General features: G+C 49.7%; 1 protein-coding gene across 1 annotated transcript in view; it reads left to right on the top strand.

Annotated features, from left to right (window-relative positions):
* The window catches only part of CCDC60 (coiled-coil domain containing 60), a 126,979-nt gene extending 121,156 nt beyond the window's left edge, over positions 1 to 5,823 (top strand). Inside the window, exons 11-14 of the mRNA XM_036277291.1 lie at positions 1,003 to 1,125; positions 3,002 to 3,133; positions 4,988 to 5,177; positions 5,725 to 5,823. Coding sequence (XP_036133184.1) covers positions 1,003 to 1,125; positions 3,002 to 3,133; positions 4,988 to 5,177; positions 5,725 to 5,823 — 544 coding nt within the window. The remainder of the gene's footprint in view (positions 1 to 1,002; positions 1,126 to 3,001; positions 3,134 to 4,987; positions 5,178 to 5,724) is intronic.
* Positions 5,824 to 24,902: the final 19,079 nt, after the last annotated feature.

Raw genomic sequence — 24,902 nt, 5'->3', positions numbered from 1 at the left:
CAGGGAAAGAGCCCAGTGCAGACCAGCCCCCTGCAGCTGGAGGACCAGGGACTTCCCAGGGAAAGAGCCCAGTGCAGACCAGCCCCCTGCAGCTGGAGGACCAGGGACTTCCCAGGGAAAGAGCCCAGTGCAGACCAGCCCCCTGCAGCTGGAGGACCAGGGACTTCCCAGGGAAAGAGCCCAGTGCAGACCAGCCCCCTGCAGCTGGAGGACCAGGGACTTCCCAGGGAAAGAGCCCAGTGCAGACCAGCCCCCTGCAGCTGGAGGACCAGGGACTTCCCAGGGAAAGAGCCCAGTGCAGACCAGCCCCCCTGCAGCTGGAGGACCAGGGACTTCCCAGGGAAAGAGCCCAGTGCAGACCAGCCCCCTGCAGCTGGAGGACCAGGGACTTCCCAGGGAAATAGCCCAGTGCAGACCAGCCCCCTGCAGCTGGAGGACCAGGGACTTCCCAGGGAAAGAGCCCAGTGCAGACCAGATCCCCTGCAGCTGGAGGACCAGGAACTCATGGTCCCAATGCCAAGCAACAGCCCAGACAATGGCAACAAATTCGTCCTCTGTGCCGGGCCCTGGGCAAAGCATTCCGTATTCACTATCTTGCTTATTCTTCAAAGCCATCCGATGAGGCGGCAACACTACCCCCTTCTGCAGAGAGGCAGGCTGACACTCGGCTAATGAAATGTCCTGCCCGACCCACGCAGCCAGGAAGTGTGACGCTGGAGTTTGAACCTGAATCTCCCAGCTCCAAATTCCATCTTCGTCTCATGGTCCTTGACATCTGCCGGGCTCCAATGGCCAGATGTCTCTCTGTGGGCTCGTTGAATAAGGCCGACACCACCAGCCTGATGTTGTTGGGAGGATCTGTCCTTCCAGGGGAATGCTGGGGGAGGCTCCAGGGGAGGGTGGAAATCCCCACTGCAAAGCACCTTGGGGCCCAGAGAGGCCAGCCTCAGGGGTCTGCCTCTTGGGTCCCACCCCCGACTCCCTTCTTGTCTGTGTCCGCAGCCGCACCAACCGTGACCTCACCCACAACCTGAGTCATATGTGTACCAGCCTGAGGGCCAAGTTCTACAGCGTGGCCCAGGAGGCTGGCTTCTGTCTACAGGACAAGATGGAAATCCTCATGAAGTAAGGTCACATGCCAATGCATTCACTCCAAGGACATTCATCTGGCACCTACTGTGTGCCCCTCCGTGCCCCCCCAATGCCAGGCGCTGGTGCCGAGGCTACAGCAAGGGAAGGAGGTGTTCCCTGCCCTCAGAGGGCTCATTGTCTCTCCTGGAAAATGTAGGCAGAAATAAAATAACTGAATTAATAAGAACAAAGGTACAAAGTATAACCACTGCTATACAGGGAAAAGACAGAGTTAGGAGAGAAGGAGAAACTATGGGACCTAATTTAGGTCAGGTAATCCTGGAAGACTTCCCTAAGGAGGTGATTTTAAGGCTGAGCCCTGAAGGATGTCGGGGGAGGGGGTGAGAGGGCAGCTGGACATTCCAGAGTGCCTACAGAGTCCTAAGGCTGACTGGACAGCTGCACAACACACTGCCACAGTGTCCTCATTAAAACCTGGAACTGAATTTTAAGATTACCAGGAGGCCACTGGAAACTTCTATTCTGACAACCCAATAACTGCCTCCCTTCCCAGCCTACCCCTTAACTGCAGTGACCGCTCACCCAAGCGAACTCATCCACTCGACATAGGTTGCACGGTGACCCTTTGCCCTCTCAGCTCCAAACCACGGGTTCAGAGGTGACCCATCCCCACCTTCTGGGAGCCCCCAGTCTAGCTAGGGAGACAGAAAAGTAAACAGGCAATTAGCATACAGGGTGATGAGGGCCAACAGCAAAGTGGGCAGGGGGCGAAGCGAGAGGATGTCCTGCCTACCCCGCAACAGCAATCAGAAAGGTCTTCCTGGAAGAATCAACAATTGGAGCTTCATAAAAATAGGTGATATTTCCAGGGCACTTACTGTGTAATAGTCAAGGGTGTCGGAGCCCTGTGCTTATTTATCACTAAGTCCTCACAACAATCCTATGGAGTAGGTACTATTATTAGACTCATTTTAAAGACGAGAAAAGTGGGCTCAGAAATGTCTCTTGTCAAAGGTCACCCAGTCATTAAGCAGTAAAGGTGGGATTCAAACCCAGAGAGTCACACAGGGAAAGGAGGAGGGCAGGGAGCTCCAGGGAAAAGAACAGCAAAGTCCCAGAGGCCAGAAGGGGCACAGTTGGCCAGAAACTGCCAGTAGCCAGGTGGAGCTGGGGCTTAGGTTGCTTACAAGGTCATCAGAGATAGACGGGGTCAGATCATGGAAGGTCTTACTAGCCCAGCTGTGGAGGTTGAACTTTATCTTGGAGGCTTTGTTTGTGAGCCAAAGCATAAAATTCTGGGAGAGAAGAGATGGGAAGGATAGGGATAAAGCTAAACCCAGAGCCTTAGAGGGCAAGTTACTCAGGGGGCTTTATTCTGAATAAAATAGGAAGCCATCAAAATGCACATATAGGTGAATGGCATGGGTATATTTATATTATAATGTCTCCTTGAAGAGGTAGGACATACACACAAAATGATGAGGGGAGTGGAGAAGAGAGGAACCAACCTGGGTGAAACACCCACTGTGTAACAGGCAGGCACTTAGTTCAGCACTTTAAACACATTGTATTTTTTAATCCTCACCTCTGAGAACTAGGCACCATTGTCATCCTTCATTTTACAGATGAGAAAGCTGTGTGAATACAATCAAAAGTAGAGAGAAAAGGAAGGCAGGTTTTGGGTTGTTGTTTTTTTTAAAGTTACTGGATTTAGCACGAAACGAATGTTTCAGGACCTTGGAGAGAGCTGTTGTAGCCAAAGCCAGAGAGTAAATCAAACCATGGCTGGGAGGGCTAAGAACCTCATGAAGGAAAAGGTGTTTAGCCAGACCTCGAAGGGCCGCGAGGGTGGCGGAAGGAGACAGGGATCTGATTCTCCTTCCTCCTTCTCACCCAACCTGTGACGCAGACGCCAAGAAGAGAGAGGTCTCCAGAAGTTCCATTCTTTTGTCCTCGTCTCGAATTTTCAAAAGGACATAGCAAAAATGCGACATAAAATCTCCATGGTAAAAGGAGACGCAGAAGAAATTGCAGACCACTGGTAAATACCCTGATGAGACAGTCCTGGGGGGGGGGGGGGGGGCAAAGGGAGGGCTGTGGTCACAGAACCACCTGTGATCCCACGAGCCCGCGAGACAGAGAGGCGTCACTCCAAAACTGTCCTTGGCCAGCAACGGGCCCCCCAGCGGGCCATACCCAGAGCACAGTCAAGCAAGAACCCTTCTGTCCCTGAAGCAGACTAACCAACCAGCTCTGTTCTCCATATTTATCTCGTTTGATTCAGATTTGCAAATAAGGACTAACTCACCAGCCCCGAGAGTGACAGATGAGGCAAACCAACCTGAAAACTTCTAGAGTCAGAGGTCTATGGGACTAATCACTGTACTCCCCAAATATTTTAACCCGTTAAAGATACAAAAGCAGGTGGGCATGCCCTAGGGACACTGTGCCCAGGGGTGATAATAAGTACAACAAGAAGCAACAGGAATTGAGTGATTTTTTTTTCCCAATCCTCACCCAAGGATATTTGTTCCATCTGTGTTCAGATAGAGTGGGAAAGAGAGAAACATCTATGTGAGAGAGACACATCGACTGGCTGCCTCCCGCATGACCCCGACCAGGGCTGGGGACCAAACCTCAACCAAGGTACATGCCCTTGACCGGATTCGAACCCACGACTCTTTGGTTCACAGGCTGACCTCTAACTGCCGAGCCAAACTGGCCAGGGCAGCATTGAGTGACTTTTGGGTGGCAGACACCACCCTAAGCAACGTCCATACATCATGTATTTTATTCCCCACACACACCCTGAAGGGTGCCTATCAAGTCGCACTTGACAAACAAGGAAATGTTAGGATTTAAACCCTTGTCTGACCTCAGCCTCTGTGCTCATCTGCAACACAGAAGTCAAGTCGGATGAACTCTGATTTTATGAACCTAATCCTGGCAGGGGGAGTAAATCAAGCTCTAAGAGTAAGACGAGAAAGTCGAAAAATGTACCCAGAATTCCATCCATGATTTAATAATGTGGAACAGGAGCTCACGACGAGACATAAATATATATAAATATATATTGTGAAATATAAAACAGTATGAGGAGCCCCAAAATGTAGGGTGGATGATCAATTTCTTCTTCAAACATTCCCTCAATGGGTACATATATAGAAGGGGAGGACTTTTTTTTTTCTTCCAAGAAATGCCACCACCCCTCTTTTTTAAAAGAGACCCCTTCACCGCTGATCACACCTGAACCGTCTGCCTGGTTCTCACCATGGATGGCCAGGCTGCCCTCCCAGCATTCTGGAAGCTCTCCAAACCCACGGAAACACAGACATGGGCAATGCACACACTTCCTCCCCATCTTTATCCCCCCCTCCTCCACCTTCTCCTCCTCCTCTTCCCTCACCTCTTCCTCCTCCCCTCCTCCTCTTCCCCTTCATCTTCTTCCTTCTCCTCTCCTCTTCCTCTTCCCCTTCCTCCTCCTCCATCTGGTGTGTGAGAGCCTCCTGCGTTCCGGAGAGTAACCACAGATGTGTCCATGTCCCCCCTGGTCTGATTAAATCTCAAATGTGAGGCTTCAAAAATCTCAATGTCCCTTCCTTCCTGGTAAGCCCTTCACATTGCCTGCCTGCTAGAAAAATCATAACTGCGTCCCTTCGAAGCATGTCTCTAATTTGTTTTCTAATGAGCTACAAACCATGCTTCAGCTTTTTCTATCTTTAAAAATGAAAGACTTGCCTGACCGCTGGGTCCCTTACACTTGGGGTGGAAGGAGGTCCCCCAGAGAGAGATCCAGGCTGCCCTGGAGACAGCGCATGAGAAGTAGGAAGAGAGGAGACGGAGGACCCAGGTGCCCAGCAGCTCCCTAACCGGCCCTCTCTCCTTGAAATCGAAGGTACTTTGATCTTCTGTCCAAACTCCCTGAAGATCTAAAGAATTTCCGCCCTGCCAAGAAGGTCCTGGCAAAGCTGCAGAAGTTCGGGGAAAACCTGGACCTGAGGATCAGGCCCCACGTCCTCCTGAAGGTGCTTCAGGACCTGAGAATCTGGGAACTGTGCTCCCCAGACATCGCTGTGGCTGTGGAGGTACCTGCCCTATCCCCGCCCCTCACGATGCCCCCAGGGCCCCGTGTAAGTGCTGGAACACAACCTAAAAGACCAAGAGCTCCGCCTCCCGGGAGCTTATCCTCTAAGGGATAGCCACATGACCTTGGTTGTTCAACTCCAGGGGACATTACATTCTCTGTCAGTGGTGCCCCCTGGGAACTTGGAGGCCTTGGAGAGACAGAAATAACTGGGCAAGTGGATAAAATAACTGGTAATGAGAGCACAGAGCCCTCTACACCTGGCCACTAAAATTGTGGCCCACGGGCCAACAGCCTGGACCTCCCCGGGTGCTTGTTAGACACTCTGACTCCAAACTGTACCTACCCTCAGAATCTGCGTTTAAGTGCGACCCCAGGTGACCTGTATGTTGTTAGGTGATTTTCACACTACGAACGCCTGGATGGTTGGAGGCATCGTGGGACCACCAGCCATAATCACAAATATTCCAGGATCTTGTGGGAGGGAGGGGGTCAAGGAGTCTGGCTTTCAGACCAGATCTGAAGCTGCTACTGTATTCGCCCTGCAGTTTGTGCGAGAACACATCATCCACATGCCTCAAGAGGATTATGTTGACTGGCTGCAGAACCGGATCAGCGCCATGCAGCCCCAGAGTGGCCGGACTTAGCCTGGGCTTGGGTCGACCAGCTGTCCCAGCGGAGGAGGGCTAGCCTATAGCCTGTTCCCCGTCTACTCTCACGTGGACCTTCACTAGGAGATGGTGGGGTCACCCCGAGACGGACTTCCGGCAGCATTCTAAAGGGAGACACTCCCAAGCAGAAACTCCCTCACCCTCCCACCCCGCTCTCAACCTTCCAAGCCTCTTGTTCCTCATTGGTCCACCTGGCTCTGCCCACTCCCACTCCAGATTCCTGCACTGTGTTTCTCTTCCTCAAGTTCTGGGTAATAAAATGGGGCTGAGTGTTCGATGTCTGGCTGGGGAAGAGTTGGAGCTGTGGAATGTGGCTGTGGTGTTCAGATATCAACCAGGACAAGTCCCCACTTACTGAGCTTCTGTTCTGCCATGGAGCCCCGTGTTGGGTGATGTTACTGCCTCATGATTCATTTTAAATCTCACAATAACTTGTTGATGGGCACCGATGTTATCCCCATTTCACACCATTTGTTAACATTATATGTACAGCCATGGATGGGTGGGCGGGCGAGTGGGTGGTGGGTGGGCAGACTGGTGGGTGGATGGGTAGTCGGTAGGCGAATGGGTGGGGGGGTGGTAGGTGGGCAGATGGGTGGGGGGGTGGATGGGTGGGTGGATGGATGGATAACAGATGGAGCAGTACCAACAAGGCAAATGGTGTACAAGAAATTCTCGTCTTTTTTTATCCTCACCCAAGGACATTTTTCCATTTTTTGTTCAGATAGAGTGGGAGGGAGAGAGAGGAAGAGAGAGAGAGAGAGAGAGAAATATCGACGTGAAAGGGACACATCAAGTGGCTGCCACCCACACGACCAACCAGGGCCGGGGACACACTGCAACCGAGGTACATGCCCTTAGCGGGAACCGAACCCGGGACTCTCTGGACCGCAGGCCGATGCTCTAACTGCCGAGCCAAACTGGCCAGGGCAGGAAACACTCGTCTTAAGAGTCCTCACAGATTTCGTGGCGGCCTTGACTGCACCAGGAAGCCTAACTTCCCATCATCTCAGAATGGGAGTTGGCTCATTGCCTTTCACTCTCCTTTCTCATCTTGGTCTTATGCTTACTGCTTACCCTCATCCTCACCAAGTTATAAAACCTATAGTCCCTTTACCCCCTCAGTGGTGGTCAAGTTGAATGAACAAACTACTGGACTGGCTTTACTGTTATGTCCCGATTATGAGAACACCCACGCAGGCTGGGCCTCAAGGTCTGTCCATGATAATCCAGAAGGGAGGGAGGAGAATTGGACTGGAGTTATTTTTCAGCCTAAGCAACATCTCACTCACCCATTCACTTATTCAGACCTTTACTCATTCATTCAATGAATGTCGAGAGCCCAATATGCATCAACCAAGTTCCAGGTTCCATGGGTGCAGCAAGGACCAAAGCTGGTCACGGGCTCACACGGAAACACACAAGTCAACAAAAGCGACGGGAGGGCAGAGGGATTGCATGACGTGACATGAATCCCCTCTGGGTATCATGGTGCCTTGATAGTCACCGGGGTGTAAAGGTGAGATGCAGTCTGTAAGGAGTCTGAAAAATTAAGAGACCCTAAACTTCTGTGTTAAACAGAAATTGGGGTACAGGAGAGCAGAGAGAACAGGAGGGGGTACAGAAATAAAAAAAGAGGAAGAGAAGGGACCCTGGGAGAAAACCAACCAGGGAGATGTCGCCAAGGTAGGGCTCGCTAAAGGGTCTTTAACCAAGAGGCAAGCCAACCTCTCCACTTCAGCACCTTGAACTTGGAGCCATTTCTGCCACACACCCAAGAGTCTTCTGTGCATGATGTTTTGAGGGAACAAGAAGAGGCTGTGTTCTACATCTGGGTCAGCTTGGGGGCAAAGAAAGGGCTTCAGGGTCTCAGACGTGGACATAATAGTTTAGTAGCAGCCGAAAGTCAGAGACGGACTGTTAGGCGAGCTCTCGAGACGTAGAGAAATCTTGCACACACATTGGGCTTCCCACTAGACACAGGATGGGGACTCCGCCAAATTGATATACATCTCATATATATCTCAAATGTCAGGTGGCCATCACAGCTGACATTTAATTGCACTAGAGAGTCAGCACAATGGTGACAAATTAAAGCAAGTAGCAGAACATCCCAGGGGATGTAGGGCTGAGAGTGGTGGGGGGTGGGGCACCGACTCATGCTTGAGATGTCAGTGAAGGCTTTCTGGAGGGGGGGGGCGATCTGGAAGCTGAGTAGGAGCCAAGGAGAGAAGGGTAAGTGGATAAGGAGGGAGGGGAGAGTGTTCCAGACGGAACAGCATGAGCAAAGGCCTGGAGCACACAGGAACTTAGTGTTATTTGAGAAACTCAACATGAGTCTGTGGACCATGAGATCAGGTGGGGAGGGGAGGGTAGGGAAGAGGAGGAAGGAGGCTGGGGAAGAAGATAGATGTTTAGATGCCTTCTGGGCCATCTTATGAGGTTTAGACCAACTTACTGGCAGTAGGGAGCCATGGAAGGATTTAGAGCAGGGGACTCAGATTTGCATTCAGGGAAGAAAAGAAGAAAGGCCACTCTGTGAATGCAAAGCAGGGAACAGGGAGCAAAGATGAGGCTGAGGCAGTGGTCGAGGGACGAACAAGGGCAGTGGGGATGGGGAGACACTGTAAGGACATCTAAAAGGCAGAATCAGCAGAACTTGGCATGGTGGGTAAAAGCGGGCAGAGGGCAGGAGTGTCCAGAAGCATGTTCAGTTTTCCAGCTTGGACTACCGGGTGGAAGATCGTGTCTTTAAGGCACCAGGAGGAGAGGAAGAAAAGAAAGTTCGGAATGAGAAGGTGACGAGTCCTGTTTGGAGCTTATGGAGTGGGAGATGCTTGTGGGGTAGTTGAGTGAAGGAATCGAAACTCAAGACAGGGCTGTGCTGGAGACAGAGCAGGACAGCAATCCCTGTGGGCCATGACGGTTAGAGCAGGAGGTGGGAGGAGAGGCTACAGAGAGAAAGGGGGCTCCGAGGACGGAACCACAAAAAGCATCCAGCAGCCCACTCACAACCTTGCCTTGGCTGGGGGCCGCTTGGTCCCAGATGCTATGCAAAATGCTTGGCATGTGTATCCTCACGGATCTGCAAGGCAGACCTCCCCTGCTGCACAGAGGATGAAGTGGAGGCTCCAAAAGGTGTTTTACAGGTAACTCTCTATCCCCTCCCTTCCCCGACTCACCCCGCCCTCACTGTATGAGACAAGGAGGTCACAGAACGTCTCTTGCTTTTGCAATCATGCCCAAGGAACAGTTCTGACGGCGGGGCTTCCTGGCACCGATTGATCCATTTGCACTTCATGCCACAGTTTGCAAGTTAGATAATACTCCAGCGTCATCGCATGCGATACTCAAGCCATCCCTCTGAGGTCGACTTTGTTGTCGTCGCCATTTTACAAGTAACGATACCAAAACCTAAGGTCATTTGCCAACAGTCGCATAGCTGGTAAGTGGCAGAGCCAAGTCTAGGATGGGCGACTGTCTGTCTTGGGCCAGGGAGGCGCTGAAATCACAGGACTTACTCCACCCTCCTGCTTGCCACTTTCCAAGACGATTTCTCAGAGCTGTAGCACCACCTAGTGGTTTATATTAGTATTACATGCCCATCATGCTTGCCTGCAAAATATAACCTCCTACCCAAGAGGAAGGCCATTACTCTGCTTAAGCAAGGAATAGTTATTCAAACAAAATATCTTTCACTATTAAAATAGATTAAGGACTAGGGGGAGGCAAGACATCACCTTCTAGCTCCTAGGCCCAAAGAAGAACTACAGAGAGAAATACTTATTTAGAAGCTTTTGTCTTGGGATACAAATAGGTCATCTTTTGGTGAGAGTCAGAGCCAGAGATTCAGAAATAACACAACTTAAACAACATTTAAATCTTCCAAATGGCAAAACCAACTATGCCAAAAACTTCCCAAAGGTGTGACGTTCTCTCCAGAGATGTGAAAGTCTTCTCACTAAAGAATTAGGAGGTCGGAGGAGAGGACCCAGGCTAAGGTGCTTCATGAGGTGCCTTCATGCCCAAAGTCCCAAGAGCCAGGAACAGAGGTGAAAAACAAAGACTGACCAACAGGGCAAACTTTCAACTTTACCTGGATTTGAAGGTGTTCATGGGCACAGGTGTGCAGACATGGAGAACAATCCCTATTGAGTGGCAACCGGGAGAAGGGAGGTAAGGGAGGAAGGGGTGCCATCTGGCAGGTGGGAGGTGGGTGGGAATGTTCGTGGAGTGTTTGAGCCAGGTGGGACTTTGTCACCTGCTTGAACCTGAGTATTCATTGCACGCCCACCATGCACAAGGCTGTGGGAGAGATGGCAGAGGTCTAAAAAGAGACACCTGGACCCTATCCTCCAGGACTGTGCAGAAGGGTTGAACAGCGGTCCTATAACTTGATGGCGAAGAAGAGGTTTTGGTGGTCAGGTTGCGGAAATTCAGATCCTTACTGCCATCTCTGGCTGCATGACTTGGAAAGGCATCTTCACGTCACACTTTCTACTTCAGCCAGATTCAGTTGGGTTTGCTTCGCTTGCAACAACAAAAACATTCCTAATTAATGCAACAGGAGAGAGACACGGGGTCTGTGGCTGGTCACCACCAAATTCCAGGTGCCCCGAGGAAGTGCCTGTCTTCGCACAGGGCTGGAGGGACGGCAGAGGGAACGCCATCACCAGGTACATCATGCGGGTAAAGCCAAGAGAGAAATCCCGCGTTAAACCCCCATCATCAATCAAGAGAAAAAGGAAAGACTGAGAACACAGATGTTTTATCACTCAGCTCTGCAGCAGGTGTGAAAGTGCCCATTTGGATTTAAAAGAGCATGAAATACATGTCAGGTGGGGACTGTCATCAGAGCCAACTCTCCTGTGTCTACCACTGTGCAAAGTGGAGCTGGGTGAGTTTCTTCTCCACGGTCTCCAAAGTGGGAGTGTGAGGGGTGGGGCACAAGATGACCCATTAGAGAGTAGAAAAGAATATTGGGATATTGACTTATAGTTACCTTTTACTTTATTTTATTTTAATTGTTTTTTCTTTATTGATTTTTAGAGAGAAAGGAAGGGAGAAGGAGAGAGAGACAGAAACATCTATGAGAGAGAACATCGATCGACTGCCTTCTGCATGCCCCCCACTGGGGTTTTGGCCCACAATGTGAGCATACGCCCTGAAAGGGAACCGAACCAGCGACCTCTTGGTGCATGGGTCGATGCTCAACCACTGAGCCACACCGGCCGGGCTATTGACCTCTTTTATTTAAGTAGAGTTGATATGCAATGTTATGTTAGTTCCAGGTGTACAATAGAATGATTCAACATGTATATACCTTACAATGGGATCACCACGCTAAGTCTAATAATCATGACACCCTGCAAACGTATCCCAGTCTTACTGACTATGTTCCCCTTCACCTATTTACAGTTATCCTAAGTATGTTTTGAGCAGGACTAGTGACGTAGATGTGGATTGACCCTGGGACCTTCACTCCATCTGCACTGATAAGGGCACCATGTGTCTGGTATCACACAGTCAAGCCCGGAAACCCGAGAGGAGCGTACTACGGTGTGACATGGTTAACGATGGCATCATTGTCTTCTCATCACTTGTCCAAGAAACTGCAATGCCTCTTCCTTTCCCCCCATTTTTAATTGTTTTTTAATTGAGATATAAGTGACATATAACATTGTATTAGTTTTAGGTGTGCAGCATAATGATTTGATATAGATGGATAGATGGATAGATGAACGGACGGACGGACAGACAGTCAGATAGATAGATAGATAGATAGATAGATAGATAGATAGATAGATAGATAGATAGATAGATAGATAGATGGAAAGAAAGACAGACACATAGAAAGGCAGATATAGTGAGCCCAGCCAGTGTGGCTCAGTGGATTGAGTATCATCCCATGCACCAAGAGGTTACTTGTTCGATTCCTGGTCAGGGCACATGCCCAGGTTTTGAGCTTGATCCCCAGTGGGGGGCATGCAGAAGGCAGCTGGTTGATGTTTCTCTTTCTCTCTCCTTCTCTCTTCCTCTCTCTTTCTAAAAACATCTTTTGAATCACCACAATAAGTCTATCTAACATCTGTTACCATACATAGTTACAATTTTTTTCTTGTGATAAGAGCTTTTAAGATCTTTCATCAATCCATGTTTCTCTCTCACATCGATGTTTCTCTCTCTCTCCCCCACCCCTTCCTCTCTCGCTCTCTCAAATCAATAAAAACGTATCCTTGGGTGAGGATTAAAAAAAAAAAAGGACCTACTCTCTTAGCAACTTGAAATTACAGTAGCCCCCCTAATCTGCAGAGGACACGTTCTAAGACCCCGAGTGTACTCCTGAAACCCCAGGTAGTTCCGATCCCACGTTTTCTGTTTCTCTCACGTGCACGCCTGTGGTCAAGTCTGCTCTTCTCTCTGGCGTGTCTGAATCGGCAGCATCCCTGCTTTGGCGCTTTGGGGACATTATTAAGTCAAATAAAAATTACTTGGACAAAACACCGTGATACTGCAACAGTCGAACCCAGATGGCGACTAAGTGACTAGCAGGCAGGGCGTGTCTACAACATGGACACGCTGGTCAAAGGGACAATTCATATCCAAAAGGCATGATTTAAAACGTCTGGACTTTTATTTCTGGAATGTTCCATTTAATGTTTTCAGACAGCGGTTGAAAAGCCGCAGATGGGGGGGCTGCCGCATACCCTGCAGTGTTGTGAACTGTGGGCACCATGCTGCCTGTATGTCACATGGCAGGACTCACCTGTCTTATCACTGGAAGCTGTCCATGTGGCCACCTTCACCCGTCCCCCACCCCTCCTGACAGCCACCCCTTCACCCGTCCCCCACCCCTCCTGACAGCCACCCCTTCACTGTCCCCCACCCCTCCTGACAGCCACCCCTTCACCCCCACCCCTCCTGACAGCCGCCTGTCTATTCTCTGTATCTGCGGGGGGGGGGGGGGGCTTTTTCAATGCCTTTTCTTTTTTTTTAAATCCTCACCCGCATATATTTTCTATTTATTTTCAGATAAAGTGGGAGGGGTGGTGGGAGAGAGAGAGAGAGAAACATCGACATGAGAGAGACACATCGACTGGTTGCCTCCCACACGACCAGGGCCAGGGACGAACGGCAACGAGGTACGTGCCCTTGACCGGAATCGAACCCGCACCTCTTTGATCCACAGGCTGAAGCTCTAACCACTGAGCCACACCGGCCAGGGCTCAATGCCTTTTCTTAAACCCCTGCCACGTGACCTCCGGGACAGGAACGTGCCTGTGAGACCCGTTGCCCCCTGTCGCCGGGACGCTCTCCGGCAGGGAGATTTGCCACCTGGACGTGTGCTAAATGGCTCCAGACAGCCACTCTTCTAACTGACCCTCCCTCTGCCTCCTCCTTGGCTCTCGGGCTTCTCTCCCAGCAAACAGGGGCTGCCCGGAGACACGCGGACCAAAGTTGTTTGGTTAGAAATGTTACTTTCACGAGAGTTATCTTTTCACCTAAGTCCCAGTGTCACGGTCACCTCTCCAAAGGGCTGAGCCTTCCAGGAAGTCACACGGCCAAGGACCCGAACTGAAGAGCAGGAAACAACACTCTGCTTGTCATCCCCACACCTGGCTCTTCTGACACGCGGATGACGCAATCGGATCGCCTCTCTCCGCAGAGATCACGACGAGGGTTGATGCTTCGGGCGATCAAAGAGGCAGGTGATCCCCCCAAACAGTCTCTACTGAGGGAGACACAGATCCCAGCACCCTGCTTGGCTCACACAGCACCAGGGTCTCGCCTGTAAGCAGCCCCGACAGGGGAGGAAAGGGATACAAATGTACAAAAACCATCAATTCGACGCTCTTGTCCCTTTAGAGCAGAACGCTAGAGCGGATTCCATTAAGCATCCAGCAACTCTAGGGCATTCGCAATGTGGTCTCATTGACACATATTTTGTTTACAATTGATTATTCCACGAACCACTGACGACATAAAGCGGATTCACTTTCCTCCCCGTCTCTTCTTCAAGCTAACATCATTTTACCTTTCCAGAAAACCTACCTGTGAATAGTAGGATCGCTGGGGAGGGCGAGCCAGGAGGTAGGTCGGATGGCAACAGATTTAGTCTTTTTCTCTTCTGGAACCTCAGTTTGCCCATCTGTAAAATGGAAGAGTTAGACCATGAGGTCCCCAAACAAACATGTCTACAAACCAGACAAGTCATAAAAATGAATGAAAGGGCCCAGCTGATATGGCTCAGTGGATTGAACATCAGTTATTCCCAGTCAGGGCACATGCCCGGGTTGCAGGCTCAGTCCCCAGTAGGGGGCGTGCAGGAGGCAGGCGATTGATGTTACTCTTTCACAGATGTTTCTCTCCCTCTCCCAACCTCTCTCTCTATAATCAATTTTTAAAAAGACAACAGCCCTGGCCGGTTTGGCTCATCAGGAGAGCATCAGCCCTCGGATCAATGAGTCTCAGGTTCGATTCTGGTCAAGGGCACATACCTCAGTTGCGATTGGTCCCCAGCCCTGGTCAGGGTTGTGCAGGAGGCAACCAATTGATGTGTCCTTCTCCCATCGATGTTTCTCTCTCTCTCCCTCTGTCTCCCACCCACTCTATCTGAAGATAAATAGAAAAATATCCTCGGGTGAGGGTTAAAAAAACAAAACTAACTAACTAACTAAATAAGACAACTAATTTTTTTTTTTTTTTAATGAATGAAGGGAACTGGTGTAATATAATGTGCCTGACCCCTTTTTGCCAGGCATTTAGGGAGAAAGTTCCAGGAGCAGACAGATGGATAAGCAATGGTCCGGTCCCTGGTGATGCCTTTGGTCTTGTGAGAAGGAAGAACATGGACAGTTACCAAGGAATATGATAAAAGCTACATTCAAAGTCCCACGTGTCTCCGTAGGAGGGCTGGACTAACCTCCTGCATAACTCCTGGGAGGTTTTAAAAGGAGAAGGCATTTCTATCGGGTCTGGCAAAAGAACTTTTCTAATGAAGTGGAAAGAGACGGAGCGGTGATCCACGCAAAGGAAACCGTCTGTGCAAAGGCACAGGGACCTGGCAAACAATGGCTGTTCGGAGGGAAAGCAAACCGCTGGCCGGGGCTGGAGGTTCCACGCATGAAGAGAAACCTTGGGACTTGGAACCCAATCACAGAGGCCCTGGTGGACTTCATTTTCAAAGTAATGGGGAACCAGGGACACGTTCTTCAAAGTTGAGAGCTGGGGATGTTTACATTTCAGAAATGGCATTCTACCTGCAGGATGGAGAATGGAACAGAGAGACTCACTGTCCAGAACACTAGCCATTCCTCACCTGTGGCTACTGAGCCCACGAAGTGTGGTTGGTCCAAGCTAAGCTGTGGTATAACCATAGAATACACTTACTACGAAAGAAGGAATGTAGAATATCTCATTTATATATATATATATTATTTTTGTTCATTCTCACCAGAGGGTATTTTTTCCATTGATTTTTGGAGAGAGTAGAAGGGAGGAAGCGAGGAGAGAGACAGAGAGAGAAGCATCGGTGTGAGAGAGACACATCAATTGGTTGGTCCAGCACAGGCCTCAGCCAGGGTTGGGGATCAAACCTGCAACCAGACACGTGCCCTTGACTGGGAATCAAACCCACGGCCCTTCCACGTGCAGGCCAACGCTCAAAGCAGTGAGCCACACCGTGGCATCCTTTTGATTACATGTCGAAAGGATAATATTGGGGGTATATTGGGTTAAATAAAATATAGAGATTAATTGCACCTGCGTTTTAATGTGACTCGTAGAAACTTTAATGTGAGTCGTAGAAACTTTAACATGACATACATGGCAGGCATTGTAATTCTAGTGGACAGAGCTGAATTAGAGGGCCGGAGACCCAAGGCAAGAAGGCCACCGAGACTTTGGAAATGCTCAGGAGAAATCCTGCGAGATGAGGCATCTCCGGGCGGTGGGATGTGGGCGGAGAACAGGGGGAGACGCTCAGGCTTCTGCTGTAGGGTAGGTGGGGGTTGCGGTTGTGGTGTTTGGGGTTAAGAGCGTAGACTTGGATGTTTACCTGCTGTGTGACCTTGGGCAAGTCACTTCAGCTGTCTGTGTGCCTCCGCTTCTACAACCGTGCCACGTGGACAGTCACGGCATCTGCTTCACGGGCTCGTCGTGAGAGTGAAATGAGTTCATTCACCAGCTCCCACACTGGACTGCACCTCTGGACACCTGGGGGGCGCTTCACCCTCCCGATGCCAGAGGTTCGGAATTCCTGGTGCCGGGCGAGGCCTGAGTATCGGGACTTTCTAAAATGACGCAGGTGGTTCTAACATCAAATTTGTGCACCCTGAGTTAGCCCATGGCGAGGGCTTAAAACACCGTCTGGCCATGATTTAAACGTTTGTTGTTATTATATACTTTTAATGTCTTGAATAATTTATAAGACATTTAAAATAACAGTTGAGCCCTGGCCAGTTTGGCTCAGCGGTTAGAGCATCGGCCCGTGGACCAGAGAGACCTGGGTTCAGTTGCCGCTAAGGGCACGTACCTCGGTTGCAGTTTGTCCCCGGCCCCGGTTGGGGTCGTGTGGGTGGCAGCCACTCGATGTGTCTCTCTCACATCGATGTTTCTCTCTCTCTTCCGCCCTCTCTCCCTCCCGCTCTATCTGAAGAGAAATGCAAAAATGTCCTCGGGTGAGGATAAAATAAATAAATAACAGTTGAGAGCCTACTATGCACCACTAAAAGCCATTGCAGAAGCAAGACGCCTTCCCAGTTCATTCCCGGAGCTCACAGTGCGCACAGGGGCACCACCTAGAGATCAAGGTCGGATCTAGCAGCTCATCCAGCAGTTGCACCTTTTCAAAGCCTCAGTCGGGAAAATAATGCAGCCCATGTCCCCAGACACTCCACTCCAACAACAAGGTTTCAGTGCCTGGCCACATGCACGCAGACTGTGTGGGGCCGCACACAGGACCAGCTGGAGCCCAGGGGGATGGAGTGGGGTGAGGCTCCATGTGTCTCAGGCACCCACCGTGGGAGGCACCTCAGTGACACCTGGCTGAAATGGTGAAGAACCTTAAGAACTCAGAGGAGGAGGCATGGCTGCGGCCAACAAGGACAGAAAGCAGAGGCACGAGCGTCTTGAACAATGACCTCTCTTGGACCGAGCTGTGGGAAGAATCCAAGTTATCTCTGTTCTTCTTCAGTAGACAACCCACATTGTCTAGGGCACTACGGATGCTGATTCCAATAGTCACTGTTGTTCACATCCAGCAGGCACGTATTATGGGCCAGGCGCTATCATGAGCATTTTATATGCATGCTTTTTAAATATGCATAGCAATTCTATTGTCATCCCTTGATAATGAGAAAACATGGGCTCAGAGAGGTGCAGCGATTTGGTTGCAGGTGATGGAATCCCAGCTCAGACTAGACGGGAGTTTGTTGCCTGGAGGAATACAGTGAAGGCCCAAACAGCAGCTGCGGGATGGACAGACACACCTGCACCTTCGATGCATCTGGTACCAGGACTCTTCCGTTCCGCCTCCCCTCTGCTCCGCGCGCCGGCCAGAGCCTGCCTGTTGCGAGCCAACTTCTCACACAGAGGGCAAGATGCTTCGGCTGGGTTCTGCCAGGCCTTCCTCCTCTGTTCTGGTTTCAAAAATCCCCGGGAAGTCCAGCTGAGGTGGCTCAGCACTTGAGCACCAACCCATGCACCAAGAGGTCGCCGGTTCAATTCCCGGTCAGGACACATGCCCAGGTTGTGGGCCCGATCCCCAGTGGGGGGCGTGCAGGAGGCGGCCAGTCGATGTTCTCTCTCATCAATGTTTCGATCCCTCTCTCCTTCTTCCTTCCTCTCTCTCTAGAATCAATAAAGGGAAAACAACAACAACAAAAAAAAATTTTTAATCCCAGGGAAAAGCTGGCATGGGTCAGTTGTCCACCTTGAACCCGTCATCAGTGACCAAGACAGCAAAATATAAGGATGACTCAAATCACATGGCGTTGAGGGAAGGGAAAAGGAAAACATTTTCCCAAAAGATGGGTGACATATGTTCCCAGAAGAAAGAAAGAGAAGACAAAAACAACCTATCAGAGTCCAGTACTTCCAAGAATGGAAGCCAACAAGGCTTTTAAGCCGGGAGTCAAGTGACTGCTCCTTCGGGTTACACAGCTCTGCGATTCCTTGGACGGTTCAGTTCAGTGGAACATTAATTGAACTCTTACGGTATACTGGCATCACGTTGCACGCTGGCACATAATGGGCTCAATAAATATTTGTCCAATGAATAATGCAAAGACGAATAAGGTAAGTAAGGTCCTGGTGCCCAAAGAATTCGCAGCCTAGTAGGGGCTGGAGGGAAGGAAAGGGTGCACTAGGAGAAATGAGGTACTCCGAGAGCTCAGACGAAGTCGAGATCACGTTGATTTGCAAACGGATGGAGGGACAATGAGTTAGAAAAGTCATCAAGGAGCCCTGGCTGGTGTGGCTCAGTGGTTAGAGTGTCAGCCCGAGGTCACAGGTTTGATTCCTGGTTAAGGGCACGTACCTGGGTTGCAGGTTCAATCCCCGGCCCCGGTTGGGGTTATGTGGAAGGCAACCAATTGGTGTGTCTCTCTCACATTGAAGTTTCTCTCTCTCTCTCTCTCTCTCTCTCTCTCTCTCTCTCCCCCCGTCTCTCTCTCCCCCCTTCCTCCCTTCCACTCTATCTGCAAAAACAAATCAATGAAAAAATATCCTCGGGTGAGGATTAACAAAAACAAAAAAAAAAGAAGAAGAAAGAAAAGTCATCAAGGAAGATGGACCTTGAAAACAGAAAGGGATTTCAACAGGCAGAAATTAAGAAAAATGGGCACCACGAAGACAAGCCATCCAGTTTGTTTGTTTTGTTGGGTTTCTTTGTTTATTTGTTTGTTTTTATTGATTGATTTGAGAGAGAGAGGGGAAAAGAGGGGGGAGGGGAGAAGGGGGGACAGAGAGAGAGGGACATGGATTTGTTGTTCCACATATTGATGCATTCATTGGTTGATTGTGCCCTGACCGGCGATCAAACCCACAACCTTGATGTATGAGGACGACACTCTAACCAACTGAGCTACCCAGCCAGGGCTGGCTTGGGTTTCACTGTGGTCAAATATACATAGCATAAAACTCACTCTTTTAACCACTTCTAGGTCTATAATCCACTGGCATTCATTATATTCACACTGTTGTACAACCATTTTCACTCTGGAAATTGTTTCATGATTCCGAACAGGAACTCCACCCAACAAGCGATCACTCCCCATTCCCTTGGAGATGGTCACCTCTAACCTACGTTCCATCTCCGTGAATTTGCCTGTTCTAGATATTTCATATAACTGGAATCATATATTCGTCCTTTTGTGCCTGGCTTATCCCACTTAGCATAGTGTTTTCACTGTTCATCTGTGTTGTAGCATGGACCAGAACTTCATTCCTTTGCATGACTGAATAATATTCCATCATATACCATTTCGTTTATTCATTTGCTGGCGGACACCTGAATTGTTCCATCTTCTGGCCAACGTGAGTAATGCCGCTATGATCACGGGCACACAGGTACCTGTTCAAGTCCCTGTTCTCAGTTCCTTTGGGTGTGGACCCTGAGGTGGCATCGTTTGGTTGTACAGTTATCCTAAGTTTAGCTTTTCAAGGAACTGCCAAACTGTTTTCCACAAAGACTGCACCGTTTGATATTCCCACAGACAGTGTACGAGAGTTCCAATTTCTCTGCATCCTTGCCAACACTTACAATGCTCCATTATATATAAATCTATAGCTATAGCTAGATATCTATGTGCCTTTGTGTGTGTATATATTCCATTTTATATATATTGTATATTCCGGTGTGCGTGTGCGTGTGCGCGTGCGCGTGTGCGTGTGCGTGTGCGTGTGTGTGTGTGTGTGTGTGTGTATGTATGTTTGGCGAGATATATATCCCAGTACCCAGTAAGTGCAAAGTGGTACCTCACTGTGGCTTTGATTTGCATTTCCCTAATGACTAAGAATGTTGAGCATCTTCTCATGTGCGTATTCAACCCATCCAGTTTTGCTGATGCCCAACCCAAAAGTGATACGGCTAAAGTGTTTAGGTTTTAGTGTGTAGGCAATAGGGAGCCAGTGATAGTTTGGGAGCAGAAGAGTAACATGACAGAAATATAAAAGCTGTCCAGTGTCCGACGGAGCCTGAGGACTTGTCAAGGGGCTATGCCGATGGTCCAGGAGGGGACGGTGCGAGCCTGAGCCAGGGAGGCGGCAACGGTGACGGGAGGGTAAGGACAGACTGCAGAGGAGCATCCCCTCGGCACACTGGAAGCAGCCTCAGACAGCTACGGGCGCTCCTCAGGGACACATCAGTATGGTACAGCCTGCGTGATGAACTGCTCCGCGGCCATCAAATAAAGATGCAGACAAATAAATCATGAAACAGAAAGATGCTCACCATGTATTAAGTGGACAAAACAAGGTGCCACCACAGAATGTTCATCACGGCCCCGTTTTTAGATGACACATAATTAGATCAGCGGGGAAAGGAAAGGACCGAGATGAGGGGAAAGACCTTGATGGGCACGCACACGAAAATGTGACTAATACATCACCTCTTGCTGCCCCACCTCCTACCACGTCCCCCTGTGCTGTTTTATTTCCTCCAGTGCCCTGTCGCTTTCCAGAAGTGTGTTGTGTGTTCATTCACCTTTTATACGTCCCAGGAGGTCATCTGTCCCGTTACCCCTCTCTTCCCAGAATCTGGGACCTAGCTTTAGGCAACGCTCATCGTTTGTCTTTTTAATGAAATCTCTCAGTGATTGGGTTCTGCTTGTCCCCTTCTCAACTATATTTTTTTCATGTGTACAATGAATTTATAACTTTCATCGTAAGAAAACAAGAGCAAAGAAGAGAGACAGAAACAGGCATCCTTCTCACGGCTGCCAACACCTTCGCCACCGCCTCCGTCAATGTGAGGCTCTCCGATCGTGGCCGTGGTCCCCGTGGCCGTGGTCCCCGTGGCCGTGGTCCCCAGAAGGACCTCGCAGCCAGCGGCTCAGCAGACACCAGGAGCACCTCGAAGTGCTTCGCTCAGCCCGTGAGCCCGCCCTGTGCCTCTCTTCCTCCTCCGGCTTCCTGGGTACACACTCTGTCCATCTGTGCCCACTCGGCACAGGTGATGTGATCAACACCGTGACACCCCCACAGACGCAGGAGCCCAGAATAACCCGCCACTGGAAGGGCTCACACTTGTAAGAGTGTTTCCAGGAAGATGATGTCACCAATCTCTGCCCACACTTGCCCTACCCTCACCCCCTCACCTCCTTTGTCCCCAGTCCCGGGGACCATGGAGATCGTTACTGAGCATCGGGGCTGCGGAAGCTGGAGCGGGAGCCAGGACGGGGGTAGGCAGAGAGGAAGCCACGCGGCCCACTTAAAGATTCATCTGACAGTTGGGGACGTTGGCACCTGCTTTCGGGTTCAGTTAGTTCCGAACCAGACTAACCACCCCTAGATCAGAATCCCTATGAGGTATAGTCACACGCCACTAACAGTAAAGCTTTAAAATAAGGTCATATTTAGCCCTGGCCGGTAGCTCAGCTGGTTAGAGCGCTGTCCCAATGCACCAAGGATGCGGGTTAGATCCCAGTCTGGGCACAGACAAGAATCAACCAACAAACGCATCAATAAGTGGAACAACAAATCAATGTTTCTCTCTCTCTCTCTCCATTCCTCTGTCTAAAAGCAATCAATTAAATCAATTGAAAATAAAAACAAAGACTAATTTAATATTTATAGTAATTGAGTATGTAATTTATTATATATAGTAAAAATGTTTTACTGTGATGTGCTTTATAGAAAAAGTACATACATTTGTATAGTACTATACACTACGTACAGTATACATGCTACATAAAGTTAATTATATTTTACCATATACATTCAACCATTCATTCATTCATGCTCTGAAGCTGGTCCCTGATATTTGTAGCATCTTGGAGGCTTAAAGTGGAAGACAACCCCTATTTTATTTTATTTTATTTTATTTTATTTTATTTTATTTTATTTTTAAGAATACATATGTTTTTATTGATTTTTAGAAAGAGAGGGAGGGAGAGGAACATCGATGGGCTGTGTCCTGCACGCCCCTCCACTGGAGATCAAGCCCGCAACCCGGGCATGTGCCCTGACCGGGAATCAAACCATGAACCTCTCCATTCATGGATGACACTCAGCCAACTCAGCCACACTGGCCAGGGCCAAACCCCTATTTTATTTATCATTTTACTTCTTTATTTTATTCTTTCCATCACTATGTATCCCCTCTATGCCTTCTTCCAGCTCCACCCCCCAGCCCCCGCCAAAACCCTATTTTAAAGCTGCCAGTACTTTTCAGTAGCTCCTCCGACAGAGGTTGGGCTCCGGTAGGAAGGAGAGGAGGGAGTTCTGTTTTATTTGGACTATGCACAGGAGAAGCAATGGCCTCTTCTGAAAAGGCCTTCAGTGACCACTCTCAAGATACTTCTGTGTCCACAGGGCAGGAAGGATTCTCCTCTCTCTGGACCAAAGTGGAAGTTGGCGGCTTCAGCCTGACTCGGGGGAGAGATGGTCAAAGGCACCACCGACTGTGGGGACAGGCTGAACCACAAAGGGGGGCAGGAGATGAGGGGCACCGCTGGAATGCCCAGGAGTACAGCAGGTGTGAAGTCCAGGACCCCAGAGGCCTCTGCTCTAACCTTTCTATGACGCATTTCCCTGCTCTTCCGTCCAGCCTCCAAGGCATCCCGGGAAGGGGTAGGGCTGAGGCGGTGAGAGATGTCCCAAGAGAACTGGGAACCGGAGGCCAGAGGACACCCCTTAGAACAGATATGGGGAACATGGAAGCTTTCAGGGATCCCCCAGAAACACCCGGGAAGGACGGCCTGGCACCAGACCCCAATCCCAGTGGCTCAACCAGCAGAAGAGACACAGCTGCAAGGCGATCACTAATGGAAGACGGACACTCCCAGGACGTCTGGTTACAACAGACTGTCTCCAGATCTAGAAAGACGATGGTGAGCCAGGTGGACACGGCCTGGAACATCACACACGGGACAAACAGCCAACAAATAGACACAACTATGAAGCTGATTCCAATCAAGAATATAGTCTGTGAAATTGTCAGCCAACTCTTTCTGTCATTGGCCAGATAATACTTTTTTTTTTTAAGCTATTTTTTTTTCTTTATTGATTTTAGAGAGAGAGGAAGTGAGAGGGAGAGCTAGAAGCATCGATTGGCTGCTCCCCACTGGGCATCGGGCCCACAACCTGGGCATGTGTCCTGGCCAGGAATTGAACCAGAGACCTCTTGGTGCATGGGTCAACGCTCAACCACTGAGCCACACCGGCAGGACCAGATAACACACATTTTAGGCTGTGTGGGTCAGAGGGCACCACTCTCACCTCAGTGACAGTGGTCACAGACAGTGGAGAAGCCAACAGGCCTCTCTGTGTCCCAACCACGCTTCACTGATCACCCCGCGACTAACAATTTCCGCAAGACGCAGACGATTCTCCTGTGTTTTTCAACTACTTAAAAATGCAAAAAGCATTCTTGGTCCACAGGTCATACCCTAACAGGTGGCAGGCCCGTGGGGTGCAGTCTGTCTACCCCCGCTTGTCGGTTGAGCCTAAAATACACGCAATGATCACTTAAAACAGCACGTGGTTTTGAGAAGGCGCTAAGCACCGGGCACTGCTGCTCCGTGGCTGCACCCTCGCGAAGCAGAGAAGGTGGCATTGCGCTGCTTTCTCCAGACCCGAGCGTAACTGTAGATGGTGTCACCCTGCGAACATCCTCCCACACACCTGTCTCTTATTAAAGAAGGTGTTGAGACAGCCGCCCTACCCACCTCCTCTCAAACTCACCACATTTCAAGCAAGGAGGGATCATCAAGCCCGATCTTGCCACTCTATAAAGAAAATCGGAGTCTCTGAGTTACAGAAAATGCACCCAGACACACAGCATCCTGCCACCTCTCCCGGCTCCATCGACCACAGTCTTCCCCCGCCCCTGTGACATTCCAACTTCTGGTCACAAATTGGCAAGTGGGGGTCACACAAAAAATAGGTTGCCTTGGGTCACCAGCACATCACCAACAAGGGAACCGTGGGCTAAGAGTGATTCTGCAGGGGGAGAGACGAATTTAGCAGGCATCTGGGCAGAAAGCACTGCCTTTATTGGGGGAAAACTGTTGGTGAGAGGAAGCGCTCTTTAAAGACCCCATAAACGTCTGGCAAGTCCCGCCCCAAAGGGCCACAGCAAACTGAGCCACCCAATGGTTACCGCCCAGAAGCCTCTTAAAGGAGCAGCGTGAAAAGTTCCCCATCCAAAGATGAAAAACCAGTGTGAGCTACCATGTCTTTAAGAGAGGCCCCTCCTCCAGGAATTAGTCAAGCCCTGCACCCCAGCCCCATAACTTCTCCTTTGGAGCAACTTGCACAGGTGACTATTTGTGTGTGTCTTATAGCCACGTACTCCAAGCCTGCTCGCTGTATGGCGCCAGGCATCTGATAAAACGTATTGACCACAAAAAAACAAAAATAAGTATTGGTGAGGATGTGGGTAAATCGGAACCCTGTGCATGGTTGGTGGTAAAATGGTACAGCCAGTATGGCAAAAAATATGGCATTTTCTCAATATATATATATTAAAAATAGCATTACCATATGATCTAGCAATTCCAGTTCTAGGTACATGCCCAAAAGAATCGAAGGCGGGGTCTCAAAGAGCTATCTGAACACCCATGTTCATAGCAGCAGGTTCACAACAGCCAAAAGATGGGAGCAGCCCCAGTGTCCATCAACACATGAATGGATACACAGATGTGGTCTCTACACACAAGGGAATATTATTCAGCCTTAAAAAGGAAGGAAATTCCGACACAGGCTACAACATGGATGAAGCTTGAAGGCATTATACTTAAGTGAAATAAGCCAGTCACAAAAGGACCAACACTGAATGGTTTCACTTATATCAAGCGTCTAGAGTAGTCAAACTCGTACAGACAGATCGTTCG

The sequence above is a fragment of the Molossus molossus genome, unplaced genomic scaffold (genome assembly GCF_014108415.1).
Source record: "Molossus molossus isolate mMolMol1 unplaced genomic scaffold, mMolMol1.p scaffold_m16_p_22, whole genome shotgun sequence".
Lineage (NCBI taxonomy): Eukaryota > Metazoa > Chordata > Mammalia > Chiroptera > Molossidae > Molossus > Molossus molossus.
Note: the sequence above shows the minus strand (reverse complement) of the source record. Positions and strands in the feature narration are given on the sequence as shown.